At 45.7% G+C, this 14,868-nt stretch overlaps 1 protein-coding gene across 1 annotated transcript in view; it reads left to right on the top strand.

Annotated features, from left to right (window-relative positions):
* The window catches only part of LOC115127314 (unconventional myosin-XVI), a 219,411-nt gene that overhangs the window by 54,589 nt on the left and 149,954 nt on the right, over nt 1–14,868 (top strand). The window contains 1 exon segment of the mRNA XM_065017523.1: nt 6,285–6,393. Coding sequence (XP_064873595.1) covers nt 6,285–6,393 — 109 coding nt within the window.

The raw sequence follows: 14,868 nt of genomic DNA, 5'->3' as shown, positions 1-14,868 counted from the left end.
GGTGTTGGCTTTAGGGATGATCAGTGAGATACACCTGCTGGAGCGCGTGCTACGGGTGGGTGTTGCCATCGTGACCAGTGAACTGAGATAAGGCAGAGCTTTACCTAGCATGGACTTGTAGATGACCTGAAGCCAGTGGGTCTGGCGACGAATATGTAGCGAGGGCCAGCCGACTAGAGCATACAGGTCGCAGTGGTGGGTGGTATAAGGTACTTTAGTAACAAAACAGATGGCACAGTGATAAACTGCATCTAGTTTGCTGAGTAGAGTATTGGAAGCTATTTTGTAGATGACATCGCCGAAGTCGAGGATCGGTAGGATTGTCAGTTTTACAAGGGTAAGTTTGGCGGCATGAGTGAAGGAGGCTTTGTTGCGAAATAGATAGCCGATTCTATATTTGATTTTGGATTGGAGATGTTTAATATGAGTCTGGAAGGAGAGTTTACAGTCTAGCCAGACACCTAGGTACTTATAGATGTCCACATATTCTAGGTCGAAACCATCCAGGGTGGTGATGCTAGTTGGGCGTGCGGGTGCAGGCAGCAAACGGTTGAAAAGCATGCATTTGGTTTTACTAGCGTTTAAGAGCAGTTGGAGGCCACGGAAGGAGTGTTGTATGGCATTGAAGCTCGTTTGGAGGTTAGATAGCACAGTGTTCAAGGATGGATATAGGTCTGTAACAGTTTGGGTCCAGGGTGTCACCCCCTTTGAAGAGGGGGATAACTGCGGCCGCTTTCCAGTCCTTGGGGATCTCAGACGATATGAAAGAGAGGTTGAACAGGCTGGTAATAGGGGTTGCGACAATGGCGGCGGATAGTTTCAGAAATAGAGGGTCCAGATTGTCAAGCCCAGCTGATTTGTACGGGTTGTCTTTTCTTCATATAGATTTGCAACAAAATTCTAAAAACCTGTTTTTGCTTTGTCATTATGGGGTATTGTGTGTAGATTGATGAAGGAAAAAAACTATTTAAGCAGTTTTAGAATAAGGCTGTACTTAATAAAATGTGGAAAAAGTGAAGGGGTCTGAATACTTACTGGATTCACTGTACATATACAGTATTCATATTAGGACGTATTTCAGGGAATTTCCCAAACAATGTGCTGGGTCTAATGTAGGGACATTTAGTATTTTCAGAGTGATTCACCATATCAGAATGATTGACAGACTTAACTTTGATTGACATGTGAAGATATGCAAACAAAAATGTCCAGCTCATTCATGCAGTTATCCATTGTGTCATTCCTTTCATCTCCTCCTCCTCTTCATCCATGTCCTTGGGTTTCCATTCCTGCATCCTAAATATAGGACAGTGTTTGTGCTGACGGAGATGACACAGTGGCTGTATTTGCTGGGATGGAGGGGGTAACATTATTTTCTCTCACCCTCTCTCTCTCTCTGTTTGCTAGTGCTAATACTAATTATCTTATCACCGCATTGCAAACAGCTGGTGTGGGAGGAAGCTTCCCAATTTCCCATGCACTCCCAATACCCATTCCCAACCCTGTTCCCAACCCCGTTCTAAACCCCTATTCCCAGCTCCGGGTACTGCTCCGTCTCCCAGGATTTAGCCTGTCTGTGTGCCTGTGAGAGGAGTGGAGGGGATTTTAGTCATGGAAATGTTTAGTTTGGTTATAAAACTATGATAGGGAGCCAATAGGCAACAACAGAGTAGTGTCCCTTCATGCTAAAGCTAGCCTGGCATTATATTAAATGTGAGTTGGGTGAGGGTTGGGTTGAGTTAAAGACTGTGTTTAGACAGATAGGCCAATTCTGATATTTTTTCCACTAATTGGTATTTTGACCAATCTCATCAGATCATTTCACATCATATATTTTTCAGAGCCTGATCTGATTGGTCAAAATACCAATTAGTGGAATAAAAAATCAGAATTGGGCTGCCTGTCTAAATGCAGCCATAGTGAGGTATTCATCATTAATTTACAGCTCATCCATGTTGGTTCCCCGTATGAGGATACTTAGCCTCTACGATCAAACACCAGCATGTACAATAACAATTATGAATAGATGGCATAATTGTTTCTATAGTCTAGTCTAGTTGAGTAGCAATCTCTGTTTATGTGGCATCACCATAGCTCCATAATCAAAGCCTAGAACCCATCATGGTATCAGTACATATCTGATTTAATTTCACAGTACCAATTAAGGTCTCCTGATTTGCATGGCTATCGAGGGCCATGCAGGCAGCAATTAGATAAGTGATTCGCGATTAGGAGCTAATTGGCCGGTTGTCCTTATTCTGTTCTAACATCTCCCAGAGATAGTGATTGGTCCAAATAAGAAAAAATGTGACAAAACATGAAGGTATTCATTTAACTCGTCCAATAAGAAACACTTGTTTTAGGTTTACCGTTGCATGCCCTAATGAATACTCAGTGTTGGGGAAGCTACTCTGAAAATATCATTTTTTAGTTTTTTATTTAACTAGGCACGTCAGTTATGAACAAACTCTTATTAACAATGATGGCCTACACCGGCCAAACACAGACGGATCTGGGCCAATTGTGCGTCGCCCTATGGGACTCCCAATCATAGACGGCTGTGATACAGCCTGGATTCAAACCATGGTGTCTGTAGTGACGCCTCAAGCACTGAGATGCAGTGCCTTAGAACGCTGCGCCATTCGGGAGCAATCAGGGAATTGGTCGTTTACCAAGCTACCAAGTACTTCACACTGGAAGAAGTTAAGATACACCCAAGTTGCCCTTAAGAAACATACAGTCAAACAGAAAGGAAATTATTGCCTACTCTACCCATATTTTATTTAATTTTTTCAAAAAAATGGTGTGTCGTTCCAGAAGTTAGATACACCTCTACATGGCAAAAAAAGTAGTTAACTACTGAAAACACAACCTAGAATTTAATTTAGTTAAACTACCACCAAGCTACAGCAAAAGGTAGTTCAATTACTACTTCAACTACATGTAGTTAACTACTCCCCATCACTGTGAGTACTACCATGATATCAGTTCTCTCATGTCACTGTAATCCTGTTATATCAGAGGATCGTTGGAGGTTTCTCTGCCTCGTCTGTCTGGAGTGGTCCTCTGATGTGTCACTTTGAGTCTTTAACCGACCTCTCAAACACACTTTGTCTAAACACGTCTGAAAGTTATGAGCGAACCCTGAAGTTTCTGCTTAATATTCTGTAACTCCTGACTGTCTGTTGCTGGGTGTTGATGGTACGGCTTACAGCAATCATCTTAATATTACTGGCTTCATTAAACTCCTCATGGCTTAAGATGGGAGATTGTGATTAAGCGGTTCTCCTGAGATCTTCTGTTGTTATGAAACTTCCTTTTAGATAGGTTTAGCCTGAGTCGCATAAGTCCTTCTGAAACTACAGTGGAAACCTGACCCACTTTTGGCATTTGAAAATTATCAGCTTCTTTTGTCTTTCAAATCCTAACGACATGGCCATGTCTAAACTCTGGTAAAATAGTGGAACTTAATATTATTTTCTGTCTTGATCCTGACTCCTTCCATAAATCTGAAAACGGTGATGTAATGTGTCTTAGCGTAGGGGACTAGTCCACATTGACTGTATAGCTAGTCCATTCTAAGCTCATTTATCTAGCTTTAGGGACATGGTGTGTGTAGCTGACCGCAACACGCTCAGTCCTCCCAGGGGACAGTCCTACATCTTAGTTGTGGTTGGTATTGATCCCACCGGGGTCACGTTATGGCGTCCTGTTGTTAGGGCGACAAACGCTGATCCATCATAATGCGGCGTTGAGAGCTGAGCGTGTTGCGGTCAGCTTGTTAACCCCTGCTGCACATGTGGCGCCCGGGAAACAACTGGACGCCGCTCGTTTCTACGTGTCAGTGGCTAATGTCTGTAAACAGACGGATGATGCTCTGTCTTGATCGATGGGATGCTCCAGGATATAGCAGTCATATCAAGTCCAGTCTAACATTGTTAATATTGCCATCTAGGATTACATTAGGATTAATGAGGTGGTCAAACTCATTTTGCTCCTTGTATTATTATATTCCATTACATTTGTCTGCCGCTATGTATTGACTGCAAAGTTTGACATAATGGTAGGTGTCAGCTAAGTATAAACTACAATGAATAAATAACACAATGCCTACATCAGAAACCATTCTCCAGAGGTTCCCGTTGTTTTCCTCAGGAGAACCAGTTCAGTGGGTATAGCAGTGTGTAGCCTACTGTAGTCTGACTGTAGCGCAAGACCAGGCTGTGTCAAGTGATGTCTTCATTAGGACAGTCCCCTATTGACCCGGGAGCTCAGAATGATAGGTCAGGGACACCACCTCACCCCTATCTACTCAACACACACGCATGCACACATACACTCACTGTCCAGAGTGTGTGTGTCTGACAGTCTGTGGATAAGTCAATAACTGTCCCTCCCCACTCTCTGGTTTTCTGAAACCTGCAAAAGACTGAATGATTGGCATATCTGGACTGGATGAAAAAAAGTATGAAAATAGACAGGCAGTAGGTGCTCTCTCTCTCCTCCCTCTTTCTCTCTCTCTCTCTCTCTCTCTCTCTCTCTCTCTCTCTCTCTCTCTCTCTCTATTCCTCTCTCGCTCTCCCTGCTCTCCTTCTTACATCGATGAGTCCTTCCTCATGAATAGATACAAAGCACCAGCTGATGTTGAATGTTAAGTAATATATTCATTAACCCCTAACTAACCCTGCTAATGAATGACAACAGCTCCTGCTAGACCAGTCTACAGATTGGTAGGAATTTACCCAAAGAAACAAAGGGGCAAACTCCAAACGCAGACCTCTCCACTATTTAATAACATAACAATAATATCAGTTGAACTGAATGAATTTTGTTTTTAATTGTTTGGCATTAATGACAGGGATCATCATCTCTGATGTTTCCCTAGTGTATAGAGATTGCAGAATGTTCTTGTTCCTGGTTTTTGAGGTTTGAATTGTAGGGTTCAGGGCTCTGAGATATAAGGGTTTGGACTTTCAATTTTGGGGATTGGTGTTCAGCATTTGTAGGTCGCTCTCTAGCCTATATCCATCTGCTTGTTATTCCTCTTCCTCCTTTCTTTATCATCTGTAAAGCCATTCCCCCTCACACACACACACACACACACACACACACACACACACACACACACACACACACACACACACACACACACACACACACACACACACACACACACACACACACAAAGACACATGAACCCCCCCATGCACACACACACTTTTCTCTGTCTGCTTGAAGACATGCCCATTAATCTTGGGCTGCATCCTAACATGGTTGTTAGAATTCTATTAGCTGTAAATATTCAATAAGGAACCTCACTTAAAGGCCCCTGTCCCTCTTATCAGCCGCAGCCCAGCCACGATCATTACACTGCAACCTCTTTTATTGTTTAGGCAAACGACAAGCAGCGATTTATGGGGAAAGACTGACAATGGCGACGTGAAAGGAAATGTGTTAGTTTAAGTATGTTTCAGAGGGGAGGAGATACAGAGAGAGGGAAAGAGAGAGAGAAATAAAAGAGAGGGGGGAAAACAGGTAAAGAGAGGAAGTGAGGCAAGGAAGAAAGGAGTGATGTTACAACAGAGGTGCCAAATCACAGAGTAGTTCCCGAGGGTAGTGGTGGGAGGAATGTTGAATCCCAACCATGTTTTACTTGTGTATGTTTAGACAAACAGCAGTCATTACACAGTCCAAGTGTAGTCTGCCTGGGGGTATGTTGTTATCTCACACCCCAAGAGCAGGCAACACTGGTAGGACTCTTCACTGTGTAAACGCACATTACTCTTGTCACACACATCCTAACCCCCTCCCCTCGATGATCCCACGGTCCCATCAACACACACACTCACACTCTCTACCACTTGTCACACACATCCTAACCCCCTCCCCTCGATGATCCCACGGTCCCATCAACACACACACTCACACTCTCTACCACTTGTCACACACATCCTAACCCCCTCCCCTCGATGATCCCACGGTCCCATCAACACACAGACACACAACACACACACACACACACACACACACACGTGTCCCTGCCCTGGGGTCCCCACAATCCCATATGTAATGAGTTGTTTAATTCACTTCATTGAGTGTTAATGTCCCTGTGGTTCTCCTCAGGTTCACACTGCTGGGAGGGCCTGATAATTGGGCTTACTTTATCATCGATTCCTCTCTGATGAATGGCCTGAGAAACAACTCAATTTGTTTGTGTCTCCCTCCTCCCTCCCCTCCTCTATTCATTCTATGGTGGGTTTGATACGTTCCGGGATTTCTGGAAGACTGGGGTGAATGTTCTACTTCAGGATGTGAATGGAAACATTCCACTGGACTACACCACCGAGGGAACCGAGACCAGCTACATCCTCCGAAAACACCTAGAGGAAAACGGTAACACAATACTCCTCATATGATTTAATGTCTGTTTCATGTAGTGTGCCGTGTTGTGTTACATTGTAGGCCTATATGTGTTTATTGTGCAACAAACAGCCCGAGAAATGTTCACCTACACATTTTTACAATGTGAAAAATATTTGTATTTTCTGAATGTTTTTTTTCCAATCTTTGCAACTTTTCCACCCACACACAATTCCTCTTGTTTAAGACCTGTCTATTGTCCCGGCAGTAGGACATTTTGTTCTCGTCCATATAACGTGTTAATATAATGCCTGCTTCAATGTCCATTCTTTTTTCACAGCAGTTAAAGGAGACTGAATAGAAAACTAAATAAAATGAGAAATGAATGAAAGAACATTTTTAATTTCACATGCATGAAATAATGGCTTAATTTGAAAAAATGAAGTTATGTCCACAACACAATTATAATGTGAATTGTAAGTCACTCTGGATAAGAGCGTCTGCTAAATGACTTAAATGTAATGTAAATGTAAGTGAGGAAACAGACTAAAATACTTAATTATAAGGTGGATGGTTGGCGGCCATATTGCCTGAGGGAAATGTATTGATACTGTATATACAGTGATTTCAGAAGGTTTTCAGACCTCTTCTCTTTTTCCACATTTTGTTATGTTACAGCCTTATTCTACAATGGATTGGACACATTTTGTTATGTTACAGCCTTATTCTACAATGGATTGGACACATTTTGTTATGTTACAGCCTTATTCTACAATGGATTGGACACATTTTGTTATGTTACAGCCTTATTCTAAAATGGATTGGATACATTTTGTTATGTTACAGCCTTATTCTAAAATGGATTGGACACATTTTGTTATGTTACAGCCTTATTCTAAAATGGATTGGACACATTTTGTTATGTTACAGCCTTATTCTAAAATGGATTGGACACATTTTTCCCTCATCAATCTCCACATGATACAACATAATGACAAAGCGAAAAAAGGTTTTTAGAAATGTTTGCAAAAGGTATAAGAATAATATTTTGCAATGAGACTCAGGTGCATCCTGTTTACATTGATCATCCTTTAGATGTTTCCACAACTTCATTGGAGTCCACTTGTGGTAAATCCACTACTACACCATACTCCTCTGTCCTTACCAGGACAACTAATACTACACTCTGTTCTCTCTGTCCTAACTACTACAACTACTACACTGTGTCCTATCTGTCCTAACCACTACTACTACTACACCGTGTCCTATCTGTCCCTACCAGGACAACTAATACTACACTGTGTCCTATCTGTCCTAACCACTACTACTACTACACTGTGTCCTCTCTGTCCCTACCACTACTACTACTACACTGTGTCCACTCTGTCCCAACCACTACTACTACTACACTGTGTCCTATCTGTCCCTACCAGGACAACTAATACTACACTCTGTTCTCTCTGTCCTAACCACTACTACTACTACACTGTGTCCTATCTGTCCCTACCAGGACAACTAATACTACACTCTGTTCTCTCTGTCCGAACCGCTACTATTTCTACTACACTGTGTCAACTGTGTCCCAAATACTACTTCTACACTGTGTCCTCTCTGTCCCAACCACTACTACAACTACTACACTGTGTCCACTCTGTCCTAACCACTACTACTACTACACTGTGTCCTATCTGTCCCTACCAGGACTACTATAATTACACTCTGTTCTCTCTGTCCCAACCACTAATATTTCTACTACACTGTGTCCTCTCTGTCCCAATCAGTACTAATACTACTCTGTGTCCTATAACTCCCAATGACTAATACTTCTACTAAACTCTGTCCCAGCAACTTCTTCTACTACACCGTGTCCCCTCTATCCCAACCAGTACTATTACTACGCCGTGTCCCTCTATCCCAACCAGTACTATTACTACGCTGTGTCCTCTCTATCCCAACCAGTACTATTACTACGCTGTGTCCTCTCTATCCCAACCAGTCCTCTCTACTACGCTGTTACTATCTGTGTCCTCTCTATCCCAACCAGTACTATTACTACACTGTGATCTCTCTGTCTCAACCAGTACTATTACTACGCTGTGTCCTCTCTATCCCAACCAGTACTATTACTACGCTGTGTCCTCTCTATCCCAACCAGTACTATTACTACACTGTGATCTCTCTGTCTCAACCAGTACTATTACTACACCGTGTCCTCTCTATCCCAACCAGTACTATTACTACACTGTGTCCTCTCTATCCCAACCAGTACTATTACTACGCTGTGTCCTCTCTATCCCAACCAGTACTATTACTACACTGTGTCCTCTCTATCCCAACCAGTACTATTACTACGCTGTGATCTCTCTGTCTCAACCACTAATATTTCTACTACGCTGTGATCTCTCTGTCCCAACCACTACTACTACTTGTACAGCATGTCCTCTCTGTCCCAACCACTACTACTACTTCTACATTGTGTCCACTCTGTCCCAACCACTACTACTACTTCTACATTGTGTCCACTCTGTCCCAACCACTACTACTACTTCTACATTGTGTCCACTCTGTCCCAACCACTACCACTACTTCTACATTGTGTCCTCTCTGTCCCAACAACTACTACAACACTGTGTCCTCCCTTTCCCAACCAGTACTACTACTACACTGATGTCTCTCTGCCCCAACCAGTACTATTACTACACTGATGTCTCTCTCTCCCAACCAGTACTATTACTACACTGATGTCTCTCTGTCCCAACCAGGACTATTACTACACTGATGTCTCTCTGTCCCAACCAGTACTATTACTACACTGATATCTCTCTGTCCCAACCAGTACCATTACTACACTGATGTCTCTCTGTCCCAACCAGTACTATTACTACACTGATGTCTCTCTCTCCCAACCAGTACTATTACTACACTGATGTCTCTCTGTCCCAACCAGTACTATTACTACACTGATATCTCTCTGTCCCAACCAGTACTATTACTACACTGATGTCTCTCTCTCCCAACCAGTACTATTAATACACTGAGGTCTCTCTGTCCCAACCAGTACTACTACTACACTGATGTCTCTCTCTCCCAACCAGTACTATTACTACACTGATGTCTCTCTGTCCCAACCAGTACTATTACTACACTGATGTCTCTCTCTCCAAACCAGTACTATTACTACACTGATGTCTCTCTGTCCCAACCAGTACTATTACTACACTGATATCTCTCTGTCCCAACCAGTACTATTACTACACTGATGTCTCTCTGTCCCAACCAGTACTATTAATACACTGATGTCTCTCTCTCCCAACCAGTACTATTCCTACACTGATGTCTCTCTGTCGCAACCAGTACTATTACTACACTGATGTCTCTCTGTCCCAACCAGTACTATTACTACACTGATATCTCTCTGTCCCAACCAGTACTATTACTACACTGATGTCTCTCTGTCCCAACCAGTACTATTACTACACTGATGTCTCTCTGTCCCAACCAGTACTATTACTACACTGATATCTCTCTGTCCCAACCAGTACTATTACTACACTGATATCTCTCTGTCCCAAACAGTACTATTACTACACTGATATCTCTCTGTCCCAACCACTACTACCACCACTACACTGTGTCCTCTCTGTCCCAACCACTACTACCACCACTACACTGTGTCCTCTCTGTCCCACCCACTACTACTTCCTTTACACTGTGTCCTCTCTGTCCCAACCACTACTACCACCACTACACTGTGTCCTCTCTATCCCAATCACTACTACCACCACTACACTGTGTCCTCTCTGTCCCACCCACTACTACCACCACTACACTGTGTCCTCTCTGTCCCAACCACTACTACCACCACTACACTGTGTCCTCTCTGTCCCACCCACTACTACTTCCTTTACACTGTGTCCTCTCTGTCCCACCCACTACTACCACCACTACACTGTGTCCTCTCTGTCCCAACCACTACTACCACCACTACACTGTGTCCTCTCTGTCCCAACCACTACTACCACCACTACACTGTGTCCTCTCTGTCCCACCCACTACTACCACCACTACACTGTGTCCTCTCTCTGTCCCACCCACTACTACCACCACTACACTGTGTCCACTCTGTCCCACCACTACTACTACACTGTGTCCTCTCTGTCCCACCACTACCACCACTACACTGTGTCCTCTCTGTCCCAACCACTACTACCACCACTACACTGTGTCCTCTCTATCCCAACCACTACTACCACCACCCAACCACTACACTGTGTCCTCTCTATCCCAACCACTACTACCACCACTACACTGTGTCCTCTCTATCCCAACCACTACTACTACCTCTGTCCCAACCACTACTACCACCACTACACTGTGTCCTCTGTCTACTACTCACTGTGTCCCACTATCCAACTACTACCACCACTACACTGTGTCCTCTCTGTCCCACCCACTACCCAACCACTAGTACACTACACTGTGTCCTCTCTATCCCACCACACTACTACACTGTGTCCACCACTACACTGTGTCCTCTCTGTCCCACCCACTACTACCACCACTACACTGTGTCCTCTCTGTCCCACCCACTACTACTTCCTTTACACTGTGTCCTCTCTGTCCCAACCACTACTACCACCACTACACTGTGTCCTCTCTGTCCCAACCACTACTACCACCACTACACTGTGTCCTCTCTGTCCCACCACTACTACTACTACACTGTGTCCTCTCTGTCCCACCACTAGTGTACACTGTGTCCTCTCTGTCCCAACCACTACTACCACCACTACACTGTGTCCTCTCTATCCCAACCACTACTACTACCACTACACTGTGTCCTCTCTGTCCCAACCCACTACTACCACCACTACACTGTGTCCTCTCTGTCCCAACCACTACTACCACCACTACACTGTGTCCTCTCTGTCCCAACCACTACTACCACCACTACACTGTGTCCTCTCTGTCCCAACCACTACTACCACCACTACACTGTGTCCTCTCTGTCCCAACCACTACTACCACCACTACACTGTGTCCTCTCTGTCCCAACCACTACTACCACCACTACACTGTGTCCTCTCTGTCCCAACCACTACTACCACCACTACACTGTGTCCTCTCTGTCCCACCCACTACTACTTCCTTTACACTGTGTCCTCTCTGTCCCAACCACTACTACCACCACTACACTGTGTCCTCTCTGTCCCACCCACTACTACTTCCTTTACACTGTGTCCTCTCTGTCCCAACCACTACTACCACCACTACACTGTGTCCTCTCTGTCCCACCCACTACTACTTCCTTTACACTGTGTCCTCTTTGTCCCAACCACTACTACCACTACTACACTGTGTCCTCTCTGTCCCAACCACTACTACTACCACTACACTGTGTCCTCTCTGTCCCAACCACTACTACCACCACTACACTGTGTCCTCTCTGTCCCACCCACTACTACTTCCTTTACACTGTGTCCTCTCTGTCCCAACCACTACTACCACCACTACACTGTGTCCTCTCTGTCCCACCCACTACTACCACCACTACACTGTGTCCTCTCTGTCCCACCCACTACTACCACCACTACACTGTGTCCTCTCTGTCCCAACCACTACTACCACCACTACACTGTGTCCTCTCTGTCCCACCCACTACTACTGTCCTTTCCACCACTGTCCTCTCTGTCCCACCCACTACTACCACTAGTACTACTACACTGTGTCCTCTCTGTCCCACCACTACTACCACCACTACACTGTGTCCTCTCTGTCCCAACCACTACTACCACCACTACACTGTGTCCTCTCTGTCCCACCCACTACTACCACCACTACACTGTGTCCTCTCTGTCCCACCCACTACTACTTCCTTTACACTGTGTCCTCTCTGTCCCAACCACTACTACCACCACTACACTGTGTCCTCTCTGTCCCAACCACTCCCAACCACTACTACCAACCACTACACTGTGTCCTCTCTGTCCCACCCACTACTACTACCACTACACTGTGTCCTCTCTGTCCCAACCACTACTACCACCACTACACTGTGTCCTCTCTGTCCCAACCACTACTACCACCACTACACTGTGTCCTCTCTGTCCCAACCACTACTACCACCACTACACTGTGTCCTCTCTGTCCCACCCACTACTACCACCACTACACTGTGTCCTCTCTGTCCCACCCACTACTACCACCACTACACTGTGTCCTCTCTATCCCACCCACTACTACCACCACTACACTGTGTCCTCTCTGTCCCACCCACTACTACCACCACTACACTGTGTCCTCTCTGTCCCACCCACTACTACTACCTTCCCAACCACTACACTGTGTCCTCTCTGTCCCAACCACTACTACCACCACTACACTGTGTCCTCTCTGTCCCAACCACTACTACTACACTGTGTCCTCTGTCCCACCACTACTACTCCTACACTGTCCCTCTCTGTCCCACCACTACCACCACTACACTGTGTCCTCTCTGTCCCAACCACTACTACCACCACTACACTGTGTCCTCTCTATCCCACCCACTACTACCACCACTACACTGTGTCCTCTCTGTCCCACCCACTACTACCACCACTACACTGTGTCCTCTCTGTCCCAACCACTACTACCACCACTACACTGTGTCCCAACTCTGTCCCAACCACTACTACCACCACTACTGTGTGTCCTCTCTGTCCCAACCACTACTACCACCACTACACTGTGTCCTCTCTGTCCCAACCACTACTACCACCACTACACTGTGTCCTCTCTGTCCCACCCACTACTACTTCCTTTACACTGTGTCCTCTCTGTCCCAACCACTACTACCACCACTACACTGTGTCCTCTCTGTCCCACCCACTACCTCCACCACTACACTGTGTCCTCTCTGTCCCACCCACTACTACTTCCTTTACACTGTGTCCTCTCTGTCCCTACCACTACTACCACCACTACACTGTGTCCTCTCTGTCCCACCCACTACTACTTCCTTTACACTGTGTCCTCTTTGTCCCAACCACTACTACCACTACTACACTGTGTCCTCTCTGTCCCAACCACTACTACTACCACTACACTGTGTCCTCTTTGTCCCAACCACTACTACCACAACTACACTGTGTCCTCTCTGTCCCAACCACTACTACTACACTGTGTCCTTCTACCCACCACTGTGTCCTCTCTGTCCCAACCACTACTACTACCACTACACTGTGTCCTCTTTGTCCCAACCACTACTACCACAACTACACTGTGTCCTCTCTGTCCCAACCACTACTACCACCACTACACTGTGTCCTCTCTGTCCCAACCACTACTACCACCACGTCACTGTGTCCTCTCTGTCCCACCCACTACTACTTCCTTTACAATGTGTCCTCTCTGTCCCAACCACTACTACCACCACTACACTGTGTCCTCTCTGTCCCACCCACTACCTCCTCTATCCACCACTACTACTGTGTCCTCTCTGTCCCAACCACTACTACTTCTACACTGTGTCCTCTCTGTCCCAACCACTACTACCACCACTACACTGTGTCCTCTCTGTCCCAACCACTACTACTACCACACTGTGTCCTCTCTGTCCCAACCACTACTACCACTACTACACTGTGTCCTCTCTGTCCCAACCACTACTACTACCACTACACTGTGTCCTCTCTTGTCCCAACCACTGTGTCTACCCACCACACTACTACACTGTGTCCTCTCTGTCCCAACCACTACTACCACCACTACACTGTGTCCTCTCTGTCCCAACCACTACTACCACCACTACACTGTGTCCTCTCTGTCCCAACCACTACTACCACCACTACACTGTGTCCTCTCTGTCCCACCCACTACTACTTCCTTTACACTGTGTCCTCTCTGTCCCAACCACTACTACCACCACTACACTGTGTCCTCTCTGTCCCAACCACTACTACCACCACTACACTGTGTCCTCTCTGTCCCAACCACTACTACCACCACTACACTGTGTCCTCTCTGTCCCACCCACCACTACTTCCTTACACTGTGTCCTCTCTGTCCCACCTACACTACTACTATCCCACCACTACACTGTGTCCTCTCTGTCCCAACCACTACTACTACCACTCTCTGTCCCACCCACTACTACCACCACTACACTGTGTCCTCTCTGTCCCAACCACTACTACTACCACTACACTGTGTCCTCTCTGTCCCAACCACTACTACCACCACTACACTGTGTCCTCTCTGTCCCACCCACTACTACCACCACTACACTGTGTCCTCTCTGTCCCAACCACTACTACCACCACTACACTGTGTCCTCTCTGTCCCAACCACTACTACCACCACTACACTGTGTCCTCTCTGTCCCACCCACTACTACCACCACTACACTGTGTCCTCTCTATCCCAACCACTACTACTTCCTTTACACTGTGTCCTCTCTGTCCCACCCACTACTACCACCACTACACTGTGTCCTCTCTGTCCCAACCACTACTACCACCACTACAC

The sequence above is a fragment of the Oncorhynchus nerka genome, linkage group LG1 (genome assembly GCF_034236695.1).
Source record: "Oncorhynchus nerka isolate Pitt River linkage group LG1, Oner_Uvic_2.0, whole genome shotgun sequence".
NCBI lineage: Eukaryota > Metazoa > Chordata > Actinopteri > Salmoniformes > Salmonidae > Oncorhynchus > Oncorhynchus nerka.
Note: the sequence above shows the minus strand (reverse complement) of the source record. Positions and strands in the feature narration are given on the sequence as shown.